Below are 22,315 nucleotides of genomic sequence, written 5' to 3'. Positions count from 1 at the left end.
TAGATCCTTTCGAATGGATTTATGAGAACGACTATCTCCAGGTTAAAATCCGAAATAGTTTGGAGCCATCATTTTATACGCAAAAAATAACAATCTAAACACCATATGAATGTTTATTTCATACGACGCCCAAGGAGTGTTTCGAATGTCGAAACAAAATTTTAAAATTTCCATTGCGCCTTGGTTGTGAGAAAACGGTGATCCAGCACTATCACCATTTCTTATATACTCAATTTTGTTGAAATTGATCTTCAACTCGACCGACTCATGAAAAAATATTTTTTTTATATCAAAAATATTATTTTTAATTGTATATATAAATCAGGTTGATTTGTCTCAATACAACATCTAAAATTTTAAATAATCAGTAATACAATTCGCTCAAATTACATACACAAGATTAGAGTAAGATGAATTTAAATAAACTGTCCATAATGTTAAAATTGAGAGAAAAAATAATTTAGAAATATGTTATCTAATTGTTAGGCTAATGAAAACAAATCTACAGAGTCTTATCATTACAGATTTTTGTTATATTTTCTTGTTAAACAATAGAGGGACATCCTTGTTCGCATATGTAAAAATACCATTATATATATTTGAAGTAAATTTTGTGTGGGATTTATTGATCTAAGAATAATTATTAATTTACTCGAAATTAATATTTGGGCTTTTATTTTGTTACATGTGTTTTCTTTTTAAAATGATGGTACTATGACTAATGAGTATTTTACGAAGAAATTTTAATGTCTTTAGGGACCAAAAATAATTAATAGGTAGGTAGATATGTAATTGAGTCGAGTCGAGTCGAACTCTTGAATGTTTGAGCTTGGTTCGTTTATAATCGAGTCGAGCTCGAGCTTTATTTAACGTATATATGCATGGCTCACGAGTTTATTCAAGCCTTTATCGAGCCTAAACAAACTTAATAAATATGAATTATACATTTAAATTTTTATTAAATTAATTAAAAAATAAATTATATATTTAAAGAAAAATATATTATTCTTATTAAAATTTGTAAATTTATTATAATAAATAAATTTAATAGATTTTTTTATATATTTCATAAATAATATGCAAAATCAATAAATCAAATATCAAAAATATTATTTTTTTATCTAACAGATTACTCATGAACTTATCAACGAACATGTTCACGAGCTAATGAGCCGAATACTATAAAGCTTGAGTTTGGTTTGTTTATATTAACGAGCCTCATTAAACGAGCTCAAACGAGCTTTTATCGAATCGAGCTTCGAATAGCTCACAAACGGTTTGGTTCGTTTACATCCCTATATGTAGGTGTCAAGTTTTTATAATATAATATAAATGATATATATGTACTATATAATATATCAAGTTAAAAAATATTATGATCACAAGTTAACAAAATATTAATTGTATGTACCATGTCATGGATGTATTATATATATATATATAAAATAATAGAATTGAAAGAGTGGAAAAATGACAACCATCGATTAAAACTAGAAATTCATATAAATATATTATATATATATATATATATATATATATATATATTATAGTTTACCAATACATACTTCAGCACTTGCTCCCCTTTTCAACAAATTACAAGTCCGACAGAACATAGAACCGACGGTTCAGATCAGCAGGCCGATGTTGTCTTCTTCCAATAAGGTAAAAAACTTAACCAAATTTCCCCAACAAAAAAAAGAACAAGGGTAAAACCGTAAAAGTAAAAAAAATAGTGAAAAGAGAAAAAATTGACAAATCCCAAGTGCTCCATGGACAACTTTTATCATAGGGATCTTCTCTTTTTAGGAGCACAAAGATTTCTATGTTCCACGATTCCAATTACAAGACCATATAAAATAGATAATAGGGTCTTGTGAGGGTATAATGGTAATTTAACTACACCGCGATCCCTTTCGACAGCTCAGGGCGCCGGCACGGCCAGTGATGGAGCTTATCATGGAAGAAGGCCTAGCACCTAAACTAGAGGCCTTGGCATAGTTCGAGGATGCTCCGGCACCCGACGTCGTAAAGAATGCCCCGTTCAACATCAAGTCTCCTTCGGTCCTCCAATTCCAATTCTTCCACTCGCTCTCCGGTGCATCCTCATGCTTGGTCACCTATAACAATTAAATTAAATTGTTAGTTAATAATAAATGCAATCATTTACATATACATATACATATATATATATAGCAATTAATTAGATGCTTGGTTGAAAAAGTTGGGTAAAATTATTTAGTATCTTATTGATGTTGAGGTGCGACCAAATTAATGATACAGTCAATCGAGGATGCAATTTGGCATGGTATGTGATCTAAATCTTGTTTTTCTTGACTTTAGACAATTTTTCATCGAATTTTTTAGGTTCGAGTTCGTCTCGATCTAAAAAACTGACATTTTCCTAGAAGTTTGCAAGTGATCATCAAAATTCTTACCTCCTTGTTGAATCTGTCATCCGGGGCTAGAAATCTATTGCCCTGGCTATTGATGGTAGGCGCCGCACTACCTCCAATTGCATACATCTCCCAATGGGTGTAGTCGTTGTTCACCACATGGAAATAACCATGTCTACATCTGTGCACATATAACATAAATATAATTTAATAAATAATTATATATTATAATATTTAATTAGAATTTTGCTACAAAATTAAATCTTATCAAATCAAACTACTTTAGAAAACTTTACCTTGGCATTCTTTGAACAAGTCCTTCCCCAAAGTGGTTAAAGGCAATAGTAACTTGCATATTCTTGTCTTGAGTGTAGGAATCACTATGCCCCATAAGCATGACCTTGTCATGATGAGTCAAGTAATTATTCGAAAGGGTAATCGCTGTCGACCCGTGTATGGCGTCGATCAGCCCGTCCTTGCAATTTGACAACGAGCAATGGTCAACCCATACGTGGCTGCCGCCGAAGATCGACACGCCATCACCGTCCGATATGGTCCTCCACCCGTAGTGCTTGGTGGAGTCCCTCACCATGGCATTCCCACCTTGCTTACAGTCGTGTATATTGATCCCGTGAATAATAATATTCGTCACGTATTGTATAGTGATGCAAGGACCATTAGCAATGTGAACACTTGCACCCCTGCCATCAATGGTCTTAAACGAGTTCATTATCAGTTCCTCCTTCAATTTGATAACCATGTCCCGGGCAAATATGATCCACAACGGCTCTTCTTGAATGACCGCGTAGCGGAGCGTCCCGGGCTTCGGATTGACCGCGTCGTCGTCGCTCGAGTCCGTCACGACGTAAATCTTGCCGTCTCTTCCGCCAATGGCGTTCTTACCGAATCCGATGGCGCAGTCCGCCAGTTTCTGACGGTTCTGCTCCCAATTGGAGTCACAACTCCAGCAGTCGTCTATGGGATTACCCGTGTTGCATGACAAGAATCCCAGTTTCCTTCTAGAATCATTCAACCTCCTACATTGTTTCGTAACAAGTCAGACATTATACATAACCAAACAAGAAAAGGCAATTAATGAGCTACAAGAAAACTGCCAACAAGTAGTAAACTAAACTACACAAGACAACATTTTCGACACCCTTCAACGGTCAACCACAAAGATCGAAATTTGACGAAATTCCCAAGCAACGCCTTGCTAAATCGACGCATACCTGTGTACTTCCTGGACCACCAATTCAGGGTCTTGCACAACCGGAGAGGAGGCAATGAGAGACGGAAGAAGCGTGCAGAAGAAGAGCAGAAGAAATGGGAATGTGGCAGAAGAGAAAGCCGATGCCATTTCTGATATTCCGGAGTTAGTTCTGTGTGGAGAAATGGGAGGAAATGCGGGTCTTATAAAGGGATAAAAGGGCAGACAAGATAGCGTGAATTAACTAATTGAGTAGGCCCCTTTCACTGTGCTGATTACTGGGATTACGGAGATTCCCTCATTTGACCGTTTTGGCCGTTAATCTTGTCCGAAATATACTGGAATTATGGATATTATTGTTAACCCAGAAATACGCATACTATACACAGCACATGCGCCTTGCGGCGTGCGTACAAGCACTCGAGGAGTGCTGGTGAAAAGATCTTGTAGAACTCACACTGATCAGAGTTTTTAATGGGGTGTACAGTTTCAAGTGATTACCGGGAAAACTCGAAAAATCGTCCGATATATTGGTTTTTTGTTTCTCAAATCAGTCAAAAATTTTGTTTTAGTAATCCGATTATTGTCAGAAGTGTTGACATGCAGATGTGATATCATATGTTTATGACATATCTTATTTTTTATCACCACTTGTTGATTACCAGATTAAATGTACTGATTCTGTGTTACAATTGTCTCGTACGATATCCTACTCAATAAATGAGTTTTTATGAAGATGACTCTAGTGAGTTCACAACATAATATTGGTCTCATTGAGAATCGGAGTAAAGAACGAGTGACTCAAAAAAAAGATATCATAAAAAAAAGAGTGAAAGTCGTCTAAATTGTGCCGCCGTGAACGTCAACATCGCAAGAAATCAACAATGTTACAATTATTATTATTATGGATTCTTGTATGCTATTTTAAAAAGATGTGACATGTACAAATTTATGGCAGCAATAATTCAAATATACTGCTGCATGCAATTGCTTAAATTATTAAACTTGAACTACCACGGCTACTGATATTAATTTATTCATAATAAATAGAAGAAAATAATGCTAATTTCATTTATTCCACCGACGGTAATAATGATATCTCAGTTACTCTGAGCGTAACATCTTTTTTTCTTTTAAAAATTTTACTAATTAAAATTGAGCATTGACCTGCTTGATTTGTTTGTATTTCAGACTTTAATTTTTTTCAGCTCATTTATTATATTATCAACGGCTCCTATCTTTTCTTTATCTCAAGGAGAAATAAAAGGATATCGAAGTCGATTTGCTTTATAAAAAAAACGATATCAATAAACTTTTATAAAATGGTTTCACGGGATTCAATCAATTTTCTTGCTGTCGAAATAAAAAATAGATGGAAATAATTTGCGTCTAATAGGATTTGAAAGACGTGCAAGTTATAAAACCGAATAGCATGTAAAAATAATTTACATGAAGTTATAAATCCCATTATGATAACCTATACAAATTTAAAACTCTCTGTCTATATTACATACATGTGCGAGTATGAATATAATACTTTAACATAAAATTAACATTACTTAAATTGAACAAACGACGGTGACATGCCAGCATATCCAGAATTTGGCAAGACAGAGCACATGCTTTTGCATTAAAATTCAAACTAAATTATGCGGTTCAAACTACCCCCAACATCCCAAGCCAAATTTTCTTTGATTTTCGAGCCCAGAACTAAATAGATTAGAATAATTTGTAGACCGCAAACCTCGCCGCAATTGCCCCACAGCCGAGGCCATTTAATAGACCAAGCTAACATGGCCCTAAACACAAGGTCTTACTCTACTATACATCAACAAACTGATTAAAGTGACTACTTAACCTATAGTTCCTCCTGAAAGCTACATTCTCACATGGAGAGATCGGTTCCCCTCACTTTTCTTTTCGAACCAGCCGTCGTGCACGATGTATACCGTGGAGGTCGGGTTTATTCGGGTGAGCATTCGATCAGTTCGATGATGAATTACATGTTTCGTCGGTCCCGGCACTATTTTATGGTAAACACTTTATTAGTCCTGAACTCGGTTAATGACTCGTTGTTTTATTATTCGAAAATACGTTACTCTTTTTTTATGCCATTACTTAAACCATCCATTTTAACTTAATATCTAGTCTAGTCTAGTCTAGTCTAGTCTAGTCTAGTCTAGTCCTCTAAATATACATATAGATCACATGACATGCTCATTCACTAGTGAACAAAGCACAAATTTTTGTCACTAATAATTTGGATCGAATTAGTTTACTCATATTTGAACTACAAAATTTGTTCATACTTACACAAAAAGAAAATATATTTTGTAACCCGTGATTGTACTTTCTTTTTCGAAAAAAATTCCACCAAGTTGACAGTGGTTTGATGTGAAATAAGGTTACTATCTTTAAGGTATTATCTACGAGTCTATTTAAATATGAATATTTATCTTAAAGATATTATCTATGAGTGTATTTAAACGTGAATATTTATCAATATGAGTGAAGTTCATACGTTTTTCAATGAATCTTACATGTGAGGAGAAATGTTCATATTTAGATATAAACTTAGGATATTACCTTGAAGGCAGGGCGAAATTTTCGCAAAAAAATCTATTACAAAAAAGACTTCAAGAATGAAAACGATGGAAACACTCAAAACACATGGCTAGATAATTGCATAATTTTTTAAAAGAGCGTAGTAGACATATAAGGCGACTAATTTCATATCGGGTGTACAAGTATCACGAAGATGAATTGTTGAGCTCGTTATCCATCACGGATGTATTCAAAGATTTCATTAGCCAAAGCAACAACTACAGTATATCTTTCACGATAACTATGTGCATCATATATCTAGAATATCACTATTGTATTCTTAAATCCAAATTAATAAACAAAAATGTTCTTATCCAAGAAAAAATAATAATTCCCTTTTTTCTAAGAGTGTCTCGTTCAATGCCATGGGGACAAAGCTAACGTGAACGTCCTTGTTAAGGAGGTTAGAGTACAAGTAGGTTCACATAAAGAGGCATAGCCATGAGGCTTGTTAGTTGGAGCCCTTTTCATTCTTCAATTAATGGGGTACTTTTATATGGAGAATTAATTGCCCAACAAGTACAATTCACAAAATATGACAGATGGCAACATATTTTGATTCAAATATTATATATATATATATATATTTATATTCGGATTCTTAATTCAAAAATTAGGACGGCTCTAAGTAGGCTTCAATTTGAGATCCAACACAACACTGTGATCGAAACGGAGGTCTAGCCAAATAAGTCTTTTGTGAGACGATTTTAGGAATCTTTATCTGTGAGATATGTCAATCTTATCGATATTCACGATAAAAAATAATATTTTTAGCATAAAAAGTAATATTTTTTCATGGATGACCCAAATAAGATATACGTATCACAAAGTACGACCCTTGAGATCGTTTCACACAAGTTTTTGTCTGGGAAAATTGAAATTTTTTAGTCATGTATGTTTGTATTTTTGCGAGTTTACTCATTTATATTGTCATATTTCAGTTCTAGCCATTTATTTTTATTTTTTTTACAATTTCAATAATTTTTTATGTGATGTTGACATGACACGACTAAATTTGTCAAAAAATAAAATATACAAAAATCAAGACTGAAATTTGACAATATAAAATATCGAAAAAAAACAATTAGACAAACATACAACATCAAATTCACAATTTTCCTAAACACGAAACAGAATCGATGGTTATACAGAAAAAGTGATCTTTGGAATTCTGTTTCAATTTTTTTTATTTTTAACTATTATATTCTAATATAATATTTTTCAAGATCTTATCATTTAAAATATAGTTCCAGGACTTTATTAAAATAAAAGTAATTTCCCGTATGCAAATCTTACGTGGTCAAACTTTACTGAGTCCAAGTACTGTTATTCCATTGAATTAAATTTTCCATTACAATCTCCAGATTTTTCTGCTTGATTAGTGGTTTTAAGGTCAATTTCTTTTCCTTTAATTCGTTGTCTCATGTTTTTTTACTGTCGTGGCCAACGCCTTATCCGATGAAATGATCACTTGTCGGAAGAAAATTAATTTAATAATATAATCATTAAATTTGTATTCTAAAATGAATAAATTTTAAATTATAATATATACTATATATTACATATTCTCTTGTTATTGATATGACCAAATTACACTAAAATAATATTACTGTTATACTTCTCGCTAATTGATAATTTTAAAATTCAGAATTATTTATTTAATTGAACGTATATTCATACAGCACGTGTAGATGACACTAATGTATATAAATATATTTGTATATCTCTCTGTGTAGATGTTGGATTTGTAGAATACTTATGGATCGAACGAAAAGTTTCAATTAAAATTTTATCAAGATTTAAAAGTGTCATTTTCTTCGATTTTCCAAATTTTAATTAATATTACCGAAGGGTATAGATCAGTCATCAATCATCGTCATTAAAATAACCTTAGTAGATCTTTTGTCGTCCCAATAACTATATAATATATTATGTTACGATGAAACGCTTATCAATGGACGAAATTTATAATGGTTAATCAATACATAATTTTATTTCCTTATACATTTGACAGTGTTGAGTGCACCTACTTGGGTGCTAATGGGTCGAGCTGTTATGCTTATGATTCCTAGAATGTGCATGTTTATCTGCTAGTGTTGTCTCATATCTTTTAGAGATCAGTCTTCTTAATTTCCCATTGTCGGTCACTTGAACTCATTATCTCGATTTGATACCAATTGTTATGATCAAACGCCTGCCAATAGGCTAAAAATTATAGTTGTTAGTCAAGGCGAAATTTTATTTCTTTGTATTTTTGACAGCGCATAGTGCATTTACTTGGGTGCTGATGAATCTGACTGTTAGGCTCATGAGTCTGGGGAGGCGCGTGTCTATTTGCTGGTGTTGTCTTATATATTTTAGAGATCAGTCATATATTTTTCCTATCGTCGAGTATGTTCCCAGCAGAGACAGTATTACCTGTCAAGACCTAGCGTCACTTTTTTATGGACCGCTTAATCAACCAGATTAAACAGCACAACGTTTATTCGAGAGATAGACGTCTGATGCCGTAAGAAGAGTCGCCTCAGCCCTCGTGCATCAAGATATTGGGCACTTGCTAAAAGCGCCTGAAGACACACGGGAGAAGGAGACTTCAAATTTTAAATGTTTAGAAAACTTGACTAAGCTGTTTTTATTGGACATTTTGTAGATTTTCGGGAGCAAGAAGAGAGGATGACTGAGAGACGCGAGACAGAGATTGAAGAGCGCGCAAAGTTGATATGAACCAACATACGAGAAAGGAGAAGCATCATCTACTTTCGTTATTATTTTTCTATTTTTCTTGATATTTGAATGATGTTCAAAATGCTTTGTTTTTTCTTTCTTCCGTTATGAACTAAATTCGTTTGCTTAGATGAACGATGTAACTTGACTTGAAATTATGTTTTTGATATTTTGTTTAATATATTTGAGTTATTTGTTCAGTTTATTATTATTTGTTTTTTCTAAATTAATTGTGTTCAATTAATTGGATCGTTATATAATTGTTTCAAATATGACATTCGGGAGATGAGATTGTTAATAGAACCGTAGAAAAATACATCATCGTTGTTTATAGAATTTAGAATACATATAATTTCATTGAAGTCATTACAATAATTATGGTATTTTGTATGTTATTTGATATTTAATTTTTAATATGAATATTAGAATCGATATTATATAATAAATTTATATTTGTCACTTGGGAAAAGAGAATAAGAGAAATCGAGAATTTTTGGCTAATAAATTAGAAGAATTTATGATATAAACATCGATACAAATTAAATATAGTGAATATTCAAGTGAAACTGGATATTTATAATTTGTATCTCGTTGATTTTTCTTATTAATCTTGTTAATCGTTGATAAATTGTTGCAATCTTTATTTTACTTATAAATCCCATATTGCAATCTTCTAAATAAAATTGAGATTTTATTAATTATTACAATTTACACCTTACGCATGCGATAATAAATCATGCAACAATATATTAACTCACATAAAAGGAAAAAAAATCTTAACTGGTAGAAAATATTTTTGACCAATTAAATAATTATTTTTTAAGAGGCCCAATGCGGACGCGGACTACTAATTATAATGACAAATCTTAAAAAAATACTTAAAATTTCTTAATATTAATTTAATTTTCAAATATTTTATTCAATAACTTACTTAATTCATATAATATTATCTACAATAAAATAACTGACAACAAAAAAATGTACAGGCACATGTTGCATGCTCATAAAAACAAGGCAAAAACTTGAGTGAGACGGTCTTATGAGTCGTATTTTGTGAGACATATCTCTTATTTGGGTCATCCATGAAAGAGTATTATTTTTTATGTTAAGAGTATTACTTTTTATTTTGATTATCGGTAGGGTTGACTCGTCTCACAAATTAAGATTCGTGAGATCGTCTCACAAGAAACCTACTCTAAAAACAATATGGAAAACTATAATTTTGGTTTTATATATTTGTCAATTTTGTGATAATGGTCCTCTATTTTATCAAATTTCAATATTAATAATGTATTTTTCGATTTTTGAAATTTTAATTTTTTTCATCAGCAATGTTGATTTGACACTGTATATATCACCGTCCCATAAACACTATTACGGAGAAAAGAAAAAAATTGCCAATAAAGAAAACAAACAAACATAACACGATAAGTATGAAATTTGACATATACACCTAATATATTATATATATATATATATATATATAATTCTGACATAATCTAGGGCAGATCAATTTTCTGAAAAAGAATAAAATGTAATTATGTTATTTATGTAAATGCTTGACTAATTGTTCGAGGTGACCAATTAGAGTTGATTGATAGCACTTTTCCACATGCGAAATGTTGGGTCCATTACCAAATTAATAATAATAATAATGTCACGTAGTATTAAAAATTTGAATTCTTTATTTTGATCTGTTTTCAAAGATAAAGACGAAAGATATCAATAAATCTTTCGAAATTATATATTATATATAAAAAAAGGGCTGCAATGCATGTGCTACCCAATAAATACGGGTTGTTGTCACACATTTTTTAAACTATTATGCTATACCTAACTGTCCCAACGGTTTACTTTGACACACACATTCTTGCCATTTAAAGCAACATAATATTTAAAGACAAAAATTTGTGTGAAACGGTCTAACGTGTCATATTTTGTGAGACAGATCTCTTATTTGGGTCATCCATGAAAAATTATTATTTTTTTATGCTAAGAGTATTACTTCTTATTATGAATATCGGTAGGGTTGACCCGTCTCACAGATAAAGATTCGTGAGACCGTCTCAGAAGAGACCTACTCTAATTTAAAATGTTTAAATAAATATAATTACTAGCCACAATATTCTTATAGTAAGTACATATATACTAATATCTTGATATAATTTATAGAATCGAGCGCGTATCATTTTAGTAAAAACACAAATTAAATTATTTGTAATGATTCAACTCAAATATTTTTTAATTGTACATATTTTATTTCTGAAATATGGTTTAGCCTATTAATTAACTTGGCTCATTAATTCATCATTTAATCAGTTAAGCATTTTAGTGATGAGTCTCGATGAATTAAAATTGAGGAAGACTTGCAAAAATTGCAAAGAATTGATGATCAACATTTAAGACTACCATTGCAGGTAGTGGGGGTAGTGGAATTGGGCGGTCGAGGGTTTCTTCAGTTTTCAGATTTCATATTTCAACTTTGCAATATTGTAAAAATGTTGTTTCAATCCTTAGTGATATGATATTGTATTCATGTTATTGGAAATTTTATTTTCTTTATTATTTAATTACATTGGTTAATTTCGGTTAAATTACATCCAAATCTGACGAGATTCTAACCGATGGTCGAATCAGGAACTCACAACATCCAATTAGAAATTAGATTTCATACAATTTTGTTATCACAATTTGGCACGGTCTCACGAGATGCGTCTGCACGCAAAAATTTGAGAGCAAACAAATATGTATAATTATTTTCATAAAATACAGTGATGGAATATTTTATCAATGCAAAAACTTGCGTGAAACGGTCTCACGGTTCTTATTTTGTGAGACGAATATCTTATTTGGGTCATCCACGAAAAATTATTACTTTTTATGCTAAGAGTATTACTTTTTATTGTGAATATCGGTATGGTTGATCCGTCTCACAGATAAAGATTCGTGAGACCGTCTCATAAGAGACCTATTTTTTTTATCAAAAGAGATTTAGGCAGTGTTTGAAAATACTTTAAAAAACGATTAGAAAATTTTATTTTATAAAGTTGTAAAATTTTATATAAACAAAGTTAATTTGCAAACACTGCGAGTATTTGATTTGGTTTCATGACCAACCGGACCAAAATGTTAAGCCCATTATGTAATCGAATCTACGTGTGGATTCGTCGTCAGCAAATTCTAGTCCATAACTGAAGCGGCCCAAAATGATAAGTCCATTTTGTAGTCGGATCCACTTCAACTCAATGTAAACCAGATACCGGACCGGGGGCTGGGTTCTTGGATTGTTGACCGGGAATCGCATCCATGGCCGCGCAGATCACCGAAGACGACGTCGGAATTGAATATTATGTCGTAAACTGGTGATATTGATGACGGAATCGGTGCTCCAGTGGATGACCGGATCCCCATTCTTGCCTTCAGTGAGCGTCGCATCCACAATACGTTGCATTCACACTCTCCTTTCTGATTCACTTTCCCCCGACGTTAGTAAAGAATCAGGTAAATGGAGGTACCTATAATTGCAAAAAAAAATGTGACTTTGTTGGTAATTTGGAACATTAGAGCGAACACTTTGGAGCTATGCTGGATTTGAATCGTGGAAACAATGAGCATGATATACAGTTTTTCATATCCAAGAAAGGGAATTCGAAGAGAGTGGAGCAAGTAAGCAGTGTTGTGTATGAAGATCGGCCTGAGAAGTATATATGGGAGAGAGGTTGTGTAGTTCGGTGTGAACTCTCGCTAACATTGCCTCTGTATTTTCCTGTGAACAATCCAAAAGGTGAATTATTTTTTCATGATATATTGATTTGTATTTTCGTGATACATTAAAGCTACCATGATTTTTCTTGAGAACATATATGCATTTTTCTATTTGCGTTGCTCTTAGGGAAGAGTTCTGTTGGGAGAAAATATCTAGGCGATAAATTTAGAGGTTATTGAGAAACAAAATTCTTTTAAATAATTTGTTCATGGTGATTTTTTTGAATACTTGATTCCTTTCATGATAGACTGAGACTTCGCGTGATTTTAATTTAGGATGACTTTGAACTGGTAAGTCTTGCCTTTTCAATTTCTTTTCTGTTTATTTGCAATCTAAATATCTGAATGTAATCCAGTTCAGAATATAGTGAGCCTTTCACTACGCAAAACTAGAATGGCTTATGACTGAACAGGTTATATTTGTATAAATGATAAATTTAAACTTTTAGACCATGTACATCTGACATTTTTCTAATGCTGTGCAACTTGTAGAGAGAAAATGAATCTAATGTAAATAAATGTTTTAGGATTGCTTACAGAAACATTTCTGCAAAGAACTAGTGAATCGTTGGTGGTTACGTTTTCTTATTTTTGCATCGGCACTTGATGAACAACCGTTATCTCTTTCGTTCTTTTCTTCGTGATGACATTTCAGGCAATCAAATGTGTCACTTGTATTTTATTCTTTCCCTGTTGCTAATTGCCTTCCATATCCTATACATGTGAAGAGTGCGTATGCACGAGCTACTGAAGGCATTCAATGCACACTTAGAGACCCACGAGTTGCATATATCATAGAAGCTGGTAATAAAACTTCGTCTGGTGGATCTGAGCCTATTGTTCTTCATGGTTCGGATTTGGATTTGCCCGTCGAGCTTCCAAGAAATGCTTTTGTGCTTGAAACTGCTGATGAGTCCTATGCAAAGTCTCTTTCTTGTAGATACTTTCTCTCGGAAACCAAGAACTTCACATCCTCTAGCTCTGTAGAGAAGGTAAATAGCGCCGTGAGTCATTGCACTAAATTCACTAACTATCTTGAAGGTTAGGTTCTTTTTCAGTAGCTATTGATGTATTTTTACCTCAGGATGTGGATAAAATTTTAGTCGGTGTCATGTTTAATAGGTCAAGGAGTTCACAGAAACCAGTGGCACCTACTGCCGAATATTATCCAGGTATAATAACTGCACTGCATAAGAAAACCAAGTGCCATTTCGTAGTTCACAAAATTAGGGATTTTGACGAGTCTGGTTTTCTGTTTTAGCTGGATATATGAAGTAATTTTGAGGATCCAACTTATTGTTTCTTTGCATTTTTTCCAGCAGCAGGAGATGCTAAACTTTTGGTCAGAAATCATAAATAGAAGTTTTGTTCTATGTGCCAAAGGACTTGCTGTTAACAGACATGGTTTTGAAGCTAATTATCCCTGGTCTAGTTGACCAGTTGCACTCTTTCAAGAACAAGATCCTACCTGACCTCTTAATACAGCAATCACAGGTTAGAAGATCAGCTCCATTATCCTTTTCATATCATACTGCTAGAAAGAATAATATATAGAGACAAAATGCATGGACCCGCTTGAACTTGATAATTTTTTGCGATCCACGTGTTTCAAGTTTGATTGTCTTGGTTTATGAAACTTATTATTCTCTAATTTCTCAATCTGCAATTGTTCTGGCCCTTGTCATCTGCAAGAGAAACCTAATTGTCAATATAGGCTTTTGAAAAAATATACTCTGGGAAACCCGTCTGCAAATGCTAAGCACAAAATAGTTATATACAGACTTTCTTGTTTATTGTTTCCTAATCAATTTTATTGATATTCTTAGAATTAAGGTTTGATGTTTGTTTATTATTTTAGGAACTTAGTGACTGAAAGGTAACTTATATGTGTCCAATTCGTAGAAGAAGATTAATCTTTACACGGGAATTATTTGTCTATGTTATTTTGTTAATTAGAGTTCATCAAGATCAAGGATATGCTTGAACCTACTGGTCCTATGTTTTTTAGAGAAATGTAGACGTAGTTCGTTGTTAGTATAATGGCTCCTTCAAATGTTTTTAAAAAAATTTCTTTCTAGAAAAAATTTATTTTACCCGTTTTTGTTGACCAAGTATACTGACAGATTTCCTCTTCTTCAGCTACTTCCATTCCACTTCATTCCTTCAGGCTTTCTGCATCCTGTATTCCTGTTACAGCAATATGAACTTAGTTATGGGGAGACAGAACTGAAGCAAGGTATTGTAAATATAAACTTCATCAAATAAATATGTGGATAGAAGGATGTATCTCTGATCTTGTGGTTTCCAAGTTAGCTATATATTCATCATGGTCACAATCCTGTGTTTACTTCATTCAAACTGGAGGTTTAAGTTCCCATTCCATCACAAATAAGGAAGAAGAAAAAAGTAGATAGATTTAGAACTATGGTACTGCAAGAAAGGGTGACTTTAAAACTATGTTATGTCCCCAAAATAATGCGTGTCATGATAAAACATTATAATCGACCTGTAAACTGGGAATGATGATACAGACTTATAGGAAGACCAGAAGCATGAATTCAGCTGTTCAACAACGACCAACCTCCAGTCAGTTGGAAATGTTAATAAGCTTTAGTTTTAAATTCTACTTAAGAAATCCAAGTTATGTTTTATCCATTGATTTCATGTTCATAGTAATTTTTACTGTCGTGTCAAAACAAATATATGACAATACAATCTTCACTTGCCAGCATTGCTTTCATTTTTTTTAAGTTCGTGTGTTGCAAAGGGTACATAGAAATAAAATAAGTAATCAATCTTTTCAGTTGGGAAACTAACAAGTACACCAGGTCAATTGATTGATGATATAATCATATTGGAGTCTGAGTTGATCTCATATTTCAATTAAAGTTAATTACATTACATCATTATAGAATTTTATTTTTCACCTAAAACCGCATATAGAAATCGAACCAATTCCCAGTCAATTTTACTATGTCTTGATTGACGTATTTGTTGTTATATTTAATCAATCATCTTCTGATTCAAAATTAACATGCAATTAGGTGATTAAGCTATTCATAAACAATATTAAACCAACATCAATTAATAATTCAAAAAAGAAAGAATTATCTATTAAAACAAACCAAATATCGAACAAAGTATCATCTAGCGTGGCCTTATTTCAAAAAAATTTACTCCATAAAATCAAAACAAAACATAAAAAACAATGTTCGAATTCGTAAAAATAAATTCAAGAAAGGAGATAAGAATATCTCAACGCGGTTTGCGCGTAAAAATAAATTCAAGATGGAATTTGATCGCCGGTTCTATAGTTTGTTCATCTCTCGGAAGAAAGAGTATTTATGAGAGTTATTTTCTTCGCTATACCAAATACTTGCGACTGGCCAAGTTCATATTGTGGGAATCTTTTGTGCGGAGCGATGCCTCTCTATTAACATTATTTTATTCACGACTCTGAAGTCTGTCTTTGTGTTTTTGTATTAATTTGATATCGAATGATCCATGTATTTTCAATCTTTAATTTATTCATAAAAAATTTTACACAAGAAAACACTCTCTTTTGTGTATTTTTTATATTTGGGTCTTTCACCTTTGTCTTGTTCTTATAATAATTGGCCACACAAATTAAGTATTATTCTTTCAGACAGATACAGCAATCACTGGTAGAGATTGGAGATAAAGACCCATCATTTATTTGGTCGCGAGAATGGATTGGAGCCATTGAGTTAAGTTTTGTTTCGGACAAACTACTCAGGTGTAAGTATTCATTCTTCTATTTATTTTGTTCGCTTGATCTTGTAGCATTGAGTATACCGTATCAAGAACTTCACAGACGAATTAAAATCTATTACGGAACAGATCAGCTGTAAAGTGATGAACGTGAGGTCTGGATCTGAGCTTCCAGAAAAATGTCGAGAGCTTGCATTGCATTTCGAGACTCAAGGGACTCCTATCATGATCTCGGTCAGAACTCCATTTCTACCTCATGTTTTTTGCGCCACATCTTCCCATCATTAAATGATATGTTATTTTGTGACTTTTATCACAGGTGGGGATGTTCTTGCGTATACTCTCTTGGGAGTCGATTACAATGATGTAACTGGAGACTCTGCATTTCTTGCACTCGATCCTCATTTCTTCTTGCATGATAAATTTTACAATCTTTTGCTTCGTCAGAGGCCTAACATGGTTTGAGTCGAAGAGCTCGTCTCATTAGGACCTTCGTGTTAGATGACTTATCAAGGATATTAAAACATCTTGGAAGTTGGATATAATGTCCAAATTTGGGATGTAAACCTATTCTCTTTAGTTATACAATTCGTTCATGAGATTGGAATAAATCTAATAATAGAATGCAAATAACATCGAGATTTATAATAATAATAATAACAATAATATTAATAATTTCATCAACAATAAATAGTAAAAAACAAATCTAAGATTATTTGATAATTATAATTAAAAAAATAAATTGTTGGTATGTGTAGTAGAAAGTTTGAAGCACGTGAGTAGGCAAAATAGAAGTTGGTCAAAATTTTCAAATCCATTATTTTGTTTAGTTGAATTCCAACTTTTCTTTGCTTTTTGTATATATATTTTTTGTTTATTTAAAGAAATAAAGATATACATATATATTTGAATTTAAAACTATTCTTAATTAAAAATAATAATCAGAATTTTTATAGGATGAATAATAACCAATAATATTTTCTAATTGTGAACGATTAAAATGGATGAATGTTCCTTTTAATTTTTTAAAAATAACTAATAACATATTTAATAGTCAAGGTTATAAAATATATATTAAAAAATATTTAATTTGAAATGTAAAAGTTATGATCGAACAAAAAAATTTATAGTATGATATAATTAAAATAAAATATGTAAAATTGTAAATAATGTCCGTGGAGCGAAGCTGAATGGAAACTGGAGAACACTGCAGAGAAAGTGCAGGACGGAGCATTGGTGCCACGTAGGCACCTGATTAAGTGATGACGTGTACATGTAACTGCAGCCATCCGTTCACTTCGTTCTCAACCGATTTTCTGCACGAAAAGACAAAACCTATATATACACTCTGCGATTCTATACATACAACCTGGTCGAGTGCGTTTTGCTTCGTGTTTCTGGTTGCTTCTCCGTTTTCCTGCAATCCGAGAAGGTGGAGTATTTGGTTGAATTGAGCTTGCGATTCTATTGTTGTGAACTCGGTTTTGAGTTGAGGTGGTGTTTGATTTTGTTTGTGTAGTTTTTTTATTGGAAAGAAGATATAATGGCTAGCAGCGAGGGGTTTCTGGCGGAGGAACGGGGGGAGGTGCTGAAAATGGAGTCTCAAACTGCGGAGGCCATGGCACCACTGTCGTTGTTGTCTTCACTGAAGTCTTCGACGGGTCATGAATCTTCTGGGCTCTCCGAGCATCGTTTTCTCAAGGTTTCGGGCAGCAGGCATCTTTCTGCTCTGCGGTCTGGGAAATTTATCAGAGTTCAGAAAGATAAAATTCTGGAAAAACAAATTGATGGTACTAAATTATTTGGAAACTGGTTTTTCTTTCAGTCTCTACGTTTGTTATCTGGTTCTGGAGGTCATTAGCTAAAAGACTGATTGCTGATGCTTTCAGGGAGTAGATACTTCTATCTTCAGTTGTTCATTATTTTGTTGTTATGGATTCTGTTTTGTGGGGTTCATCAGTTGTGAAAGTTGACGCCTATTTACTGCTTGATTTTTTGAGGTGGGAGAATGCAAAAGTAAATGTGATATTCTGAGATTATATGACTGAATATTGCATTTGTGACTTCAGCTTCTGTTATGATGCCTGGTGGTTATATTCATTGCTATAACTATAAGTTGCTCTCAGCTGTAGATTAGTTTGTTAATAAGCAAGCGTTAACTGTCAAAATAATGTTAGTTGAAGAAATAACGACAAAGAGTCTCTAAGCCCTAAGGCCTCGTGATCTTGGGCTGCTTGCTATCTCTACTGCTGTTATGTGCGTGTCATTATGATATCCGTATTGCATAATTCTATCCTAACAAGAAAAAACTTTTAGGTTGTACCTAATTTCTGATCATAGGAAGGGCATCGTATATATTCCTGTCCATGCGTTAGCAACTTCCCCTTGTCTTCTATACAGGTATGTGAACTTTGGTCATGGACAACTAGAGGTGGTTAGTATTGTGTGACACAATTTCGAACAGCATAAAAGGTCTGTTTATCCCAATCGAAAGCTTCGTCCCATTCTTGAGATGTCTTTGACTTGCAATAGCTGTCTTACATGGTATGCTACTCTGTCTGATTGACGAGTTCACGAACTTTTGCATGTAACATTTTTCATTTACGAATATATTTCTACTTGGTAGCTTTTGGGGTAGATGGTTGACATGAAGATTTCTTGATGTTCTTTTGACAAGCGTTGTTTTGAATATTCGTGTCTTATTGCGTACATGTAATTTAACAAAGTGTAGTTATCATTTTCTCAATTTAATAAATTTGTTGAAATCTTGGCTGAATTGGACTATTCCTACAGAAGTTATACTTACTCTACCTGGTTTGATATGGAAACTCGCATATTATTGAAATCTTGTGTTGAATTGGGTTATTCCTATTGAAGCCACAGTGTCTGAAGTTGAAAATTGCATAAGGCAATTTCTCAATATATGGTCCGGTGAAAGCTTATTTCACTGAAGGAACATCATGGATTTTATTTTTCTGTGGAAAAGACATTGTTATTGTTATCTGTACGTCATGCTACTTAGTTCCCATACTTGGAAAAAGGAAACATGAATCTGTTTATGACCTTGTTGGATTGAATCTGCAGTTAGTGCATGAAATAGACCTTTTGATCATCTCAATATGGAATGCTACTAGGACTTCTTGCTCGGGCGAATTTTTCGGCCAGCACCTTGAAATGCCTACAGATAGAGGATAATTTGACACGCTCTTTAGTGGGACATTACCTGCTATGAGTTCAAATTATATGATGAGATTAGATTGGTATTAGGAGCCCAAATGAAATGAATCGAGCTGAATGCTAATAATTTTTCACATCCAAGCTCGAGCACGAATTTTTTATCTGGCTCAGAGCTTAAAACTTAAACTGTTTTGGGCTCGAGTCTTAATCAACTTAAAAGTTCAAATTTGTGCCCCACTCATTTAGTTTAAACTTAGTTATCGATATTTATTAGACACAGGCTTGAACTCAGGCTCAAGCTATTGAACTTATGTAAATTTTAGTATATTATAAAATATGAATTAAATTTTTTAAGCTAACAAGCGACTCGCGAGCTACCAAACAAAGTAACTTGGGCTCCAATCGGGTCAAATAAAATATTGTAACATGTTCTATGCATTCGTTTCACAGTAATGAGCTAACTATGATAATAGATTTCACAGGAGGTAAAGGCACTAGGAGCAAACTGCTTGATACTGATGCTGAAATTTGTATTGATCAAAAGGATACAAACTACGACAGTAGCCAGGTACTCATGTAAATTATATTTCTTTTACTATTTGAACTGGGTCATTCGCCTATTTCTATTCAAAGTGAGTTGTTTTTATAGAAAATTTTGTTATTTTCTTGAATAGGAACCTCATGATTTAGTTGGATCAAATACCTCTCATCCTTCGGATGAATACAAAAAGGCTGTAATCTCAATCATAGAGGACTACTTCAACACCGGTGATGCAGAAGTTACTGCTGCTGATCTTAGAGAACTAGGATCAAGTCAGTACCATCCCTACTTTATTAAGCACCTTGTTTCCATGGCCATGGACAGACATACCAAAGAGAAGGAGATGGCTTCGTTTTTGTTGTCAGCTCTGTATGCTGATGTTATAGATGCAGCCCAGATTAGGCAGGGATTTTTCATGCTGCTTGAATATGCAGATGACTTGGCAGTGGACATATTGGATACTGTTGAGATTCTTGCTTTATTTATTGCTCGAGCGGTTGTTGATGATATTCTACCTCCTGCTTTCATAACCAAGGCCAGAAAAATGCTTTCAGAAACCTCTAAGGGAGTTGAGGTGCTGCAAACTGCCGAGAAAAGCTATCTCTCAGCACCCTACCATGCAGAGCTTGTAGAAAGACGGTGGGGAAGTACACATATTACTGTTGTCGAGGCAGAGAAAAAAATTGCTAAGCTTCTAAGAGCATATGTGGAGAGTGGAGATGCTTCAGAAGCCTCTCGATGTGTTAGACAGTTGGGTGTTCCATTTTTCCATCACGAAGTTGTGAAAAGAGCCTTGGTTTTTGCCATGGAGATACCGACGGTAGAACCTCTCATCCAGAAGCTGCTGAAGGAAGCTGCAGATGATGGTTTAATAAGTTCAAGCCAAATGGCAAAAGGTTTTACTCGAGTATTTGAGAGCCTTGATGATCTTGCCCTTGATATTCCTTCTGCCAAGAATTTCTTCCACTCCTTTATTTCCCAAGCAGTATCTGATGGATGGCTCGACACAGCTTACTTAAAATCTTTGACTGAGGATGAGAAGAAAACAAACAAAAATGATGAAAAATTGAGGCTCTACAAGGAAGAAATTGGGACTATAATTCATGAATACTTCCTCTCAGATGATATCCCTGAACTGATTCGAAGCCTGGAAGATCTAAGAATGCCAAAGCATAACCCTATTTTCCTTAAGAAGCTCGTGACTCTAGCCCTGGACAGGAGAAATAGAGAGAAGGAAATGGCCTCCGTTTTGCTTTCAGTGCTTCATATAGAGATCTTTTCAACAGAAGACATAATCAATGGTTTTATTATGCTACTGGAATCCACAGAAGACACAGCACTTGACATTTTAGACGCTTCAAATGAACTCGCCTTTTTCCTAGCAAGAGCTGTTATAGATGATGTTCTCACCCCACTAAACTTGGAAGAGATAGCCAACAGGATACCACCAAATTGCAGTGGCAGCGAAACGGTGTGTTCAGCTCGATCACTCATAGCAGCGCGTCATGCTGTGGAGAGGATCCTGAGGTGCTGGGGCGGTGGTACAGGCTGGGCTGTGGAGGATGCGAAGGACAAGATTCAAAAACTTCTCGAGGAATACGAGAGTGGGGGTGTGCTGACCGAGGCCTGCCAATGCATCCGTGATTTGGGCATGCCTTTTTTCAATCATGAGGTGGTGAAGAAAGCTTTGGTTATGGCGATGGAGAAGCAAAACGACAGGATATTGGATTTGCTTCAAGTTTGCTTTGGCGAAGGGTTGATTACTATTACTCAGATGACGAAAGGTTTCAGCAGGATCATAGATGGGCTTGAAGATCTGGCACTTGATGTTCCAAACGCCAAGGCTAAGTTTGGTTTTTATGTAATGTATGCCACGGAACGAGGTTGGCTCATGCCTTCGTTTACGCTTCAGAAGGAGATGTAGCTGCATATATATTCTTGATAAGAAACACGCATTGCGGTTTCTTGTCATATGATGTATAGATGTTTTGTCTTGTGCTGCATAAAATAGGTTTTGGATGTTTGGTACGATGGTTTGCATGCATATATTCCATGTTTTATATGGTATTTTAGGAAGGTGTATGTAATAATTAACAAATTTATGAATGATTTGGTACATATACTTACAAATTTGAAATGAATTATAAATCAAATATCGTATCAATACAT

The 22,315-nt window shown here is 33.7% G+C and overlaps 2 protein-coding genes and 1 pseudogene across 4 annotated transcripts; 2 read left to right on the top strand and 1 right to left on the bottom strand.

The window, feature by feature from the left end:
* Window positions 1-1,482: 1,482 nt before the first annotated feature.
* Window positions 1,483-3,795, bottom strand: LOC142522518 (putative pectate lyase 5). The gene is made up of 4 exons (XM_075625957.1): window positions 3,626-3,795; window positions 2,690-3,430; window positions 2,436-2,574; window positions 1,483-2,117 (listed from the first exon to the last, which is right to left on the bottom strand). The coding sequence occupies exons 1-4, from the start codon at window positions 3,751-3,753 to the stop codon at window positions 1,893-1,895; spliced, it is 1,233 nt and encodes a 410-aa protein (XP_075482072.1). The 5' UTR covers window positions 3,754-3,795; the 3' UTR covers window positions 1,483-1,892.
* Window positions 3,796-12,436: 8,641 nt separating this feature from the next.
* On the top strand, window positions 12,437-17,092 carry LOC142522006 (putative Ufm1-specific protease; annotated as a pseudogene).
* A 505-nt stretch (window positions 17,093-17,597) lies between these two features.
* On the top strand, window positions 17,598-22,312 carry LOC142522298 (MA3 DOMAIN-CONTAINING TRANSLATION REGULATORY FACTOR 1-like). 3 transcript variants are annotated; one of them, XM_075625585.1, is made up of 4 exons: window positions 17,598-17,860; window positions 17,948-18,218; window positions 20,079-20,173; window positions 20,280-22,312. In XM_075625585.1, the coding sequence occupies exons 2-4, from the start codon at window positions 17,972-17,974 to the stop codon at window positions 22,068-22,070; spliced, it is 2,133 nt and encodes a 710-aa protein (XP_075481700.1). In that variant the 5' UTR covers window positions 17,598-17,860; window positions 17,948-17,971; the 3' UTR covers window positions 22,071-22,312. The 3 variants fall into 3 exon arrangements, with proteins under 3 accessions (XP_075481700.1, XP_075481701.1, XP_075481699.1); XM_075625586.1 differs by having other exon boundaries at window positions 17,598-18,191; window positions 20,088-20,173; XM_075625584.1 differs by having other exon boundaries at window positions 17,598-18,218.
* The last annotated feature ends 3 nt before the right edge of the window (window positions 22,313-22,315 follow it).

This window comes from Primulina tabacum, chromosome 13, assembly GCF_025594145.1.
Source record: "Primulina tabacum isolate GXHZ01 chromosome 13, ASM2559414v2, whole genome shotgun sequence".
In the NCBI taxonomy this organism is placed as follows: Eukaryota; Viridiplantae; Streptophyta; class Magnoliopsida; order Lamiales; family Gesneriaceae; genus Primulina; species Primulina tabacum.
The sequence above is the reverse complement of the archived record's forward strand: the minus strand, read 5'-3'. Positions and strand labels throughout refer to the sequence as shown.

What these genes read in the sequence shown, in the direction of transcription:
- LOC142522518 (XM_075625957.1), bottom strand. Translation starts at nt 3,753, where the DNA reads ATGGCATCGGCTTTCTCTTCTGCCACATTCCCATTTCTTCTGCTCTTC. An exon ending in GTGGTCCAGGAAGTACACAG is followed by an intron (nt 3,431 to 3,625) that starts GTATGCGTCGAT and finishes GAAACAATGTAG; the next exon opens with GAGGTTGAATGATTCTAGAA. An exon ending in CTTGTTCAAAGAATGCCAAG is followed by an intron (nt 2,575 to 2,689) that starts GTAAAGTTTTCT and finishes ATATGTGCACAG; the next exon opens with ATGTAGACATGGTTATTTCC.
- LOC142522298 (XM_075625585.1), top strand. Translation starts at nt 17,972, where the DNA reads ATGGCTAGCAGCGAGGGGTTTCTGGCGGAGGAACGGGGGGAGGTGCTG. An exon ending in TCTGGAAAAACAAATTGATG is followed by an intron (nt 18,219 to 20,078) that starts GTACTAAATTAT and finishes CTATGATAATAG; the next exon opens with ATTTCACAGGAGGTAAAGGC. An exon ending in CAAACTACGACAGTAGCCAG is followed by an intron (nt 20,174 to 20,279) that starts GTACTCATGTAA and finishes TTTCTTGAATAG; the next exon opens with GAACCTCATGATTTAGTTGG.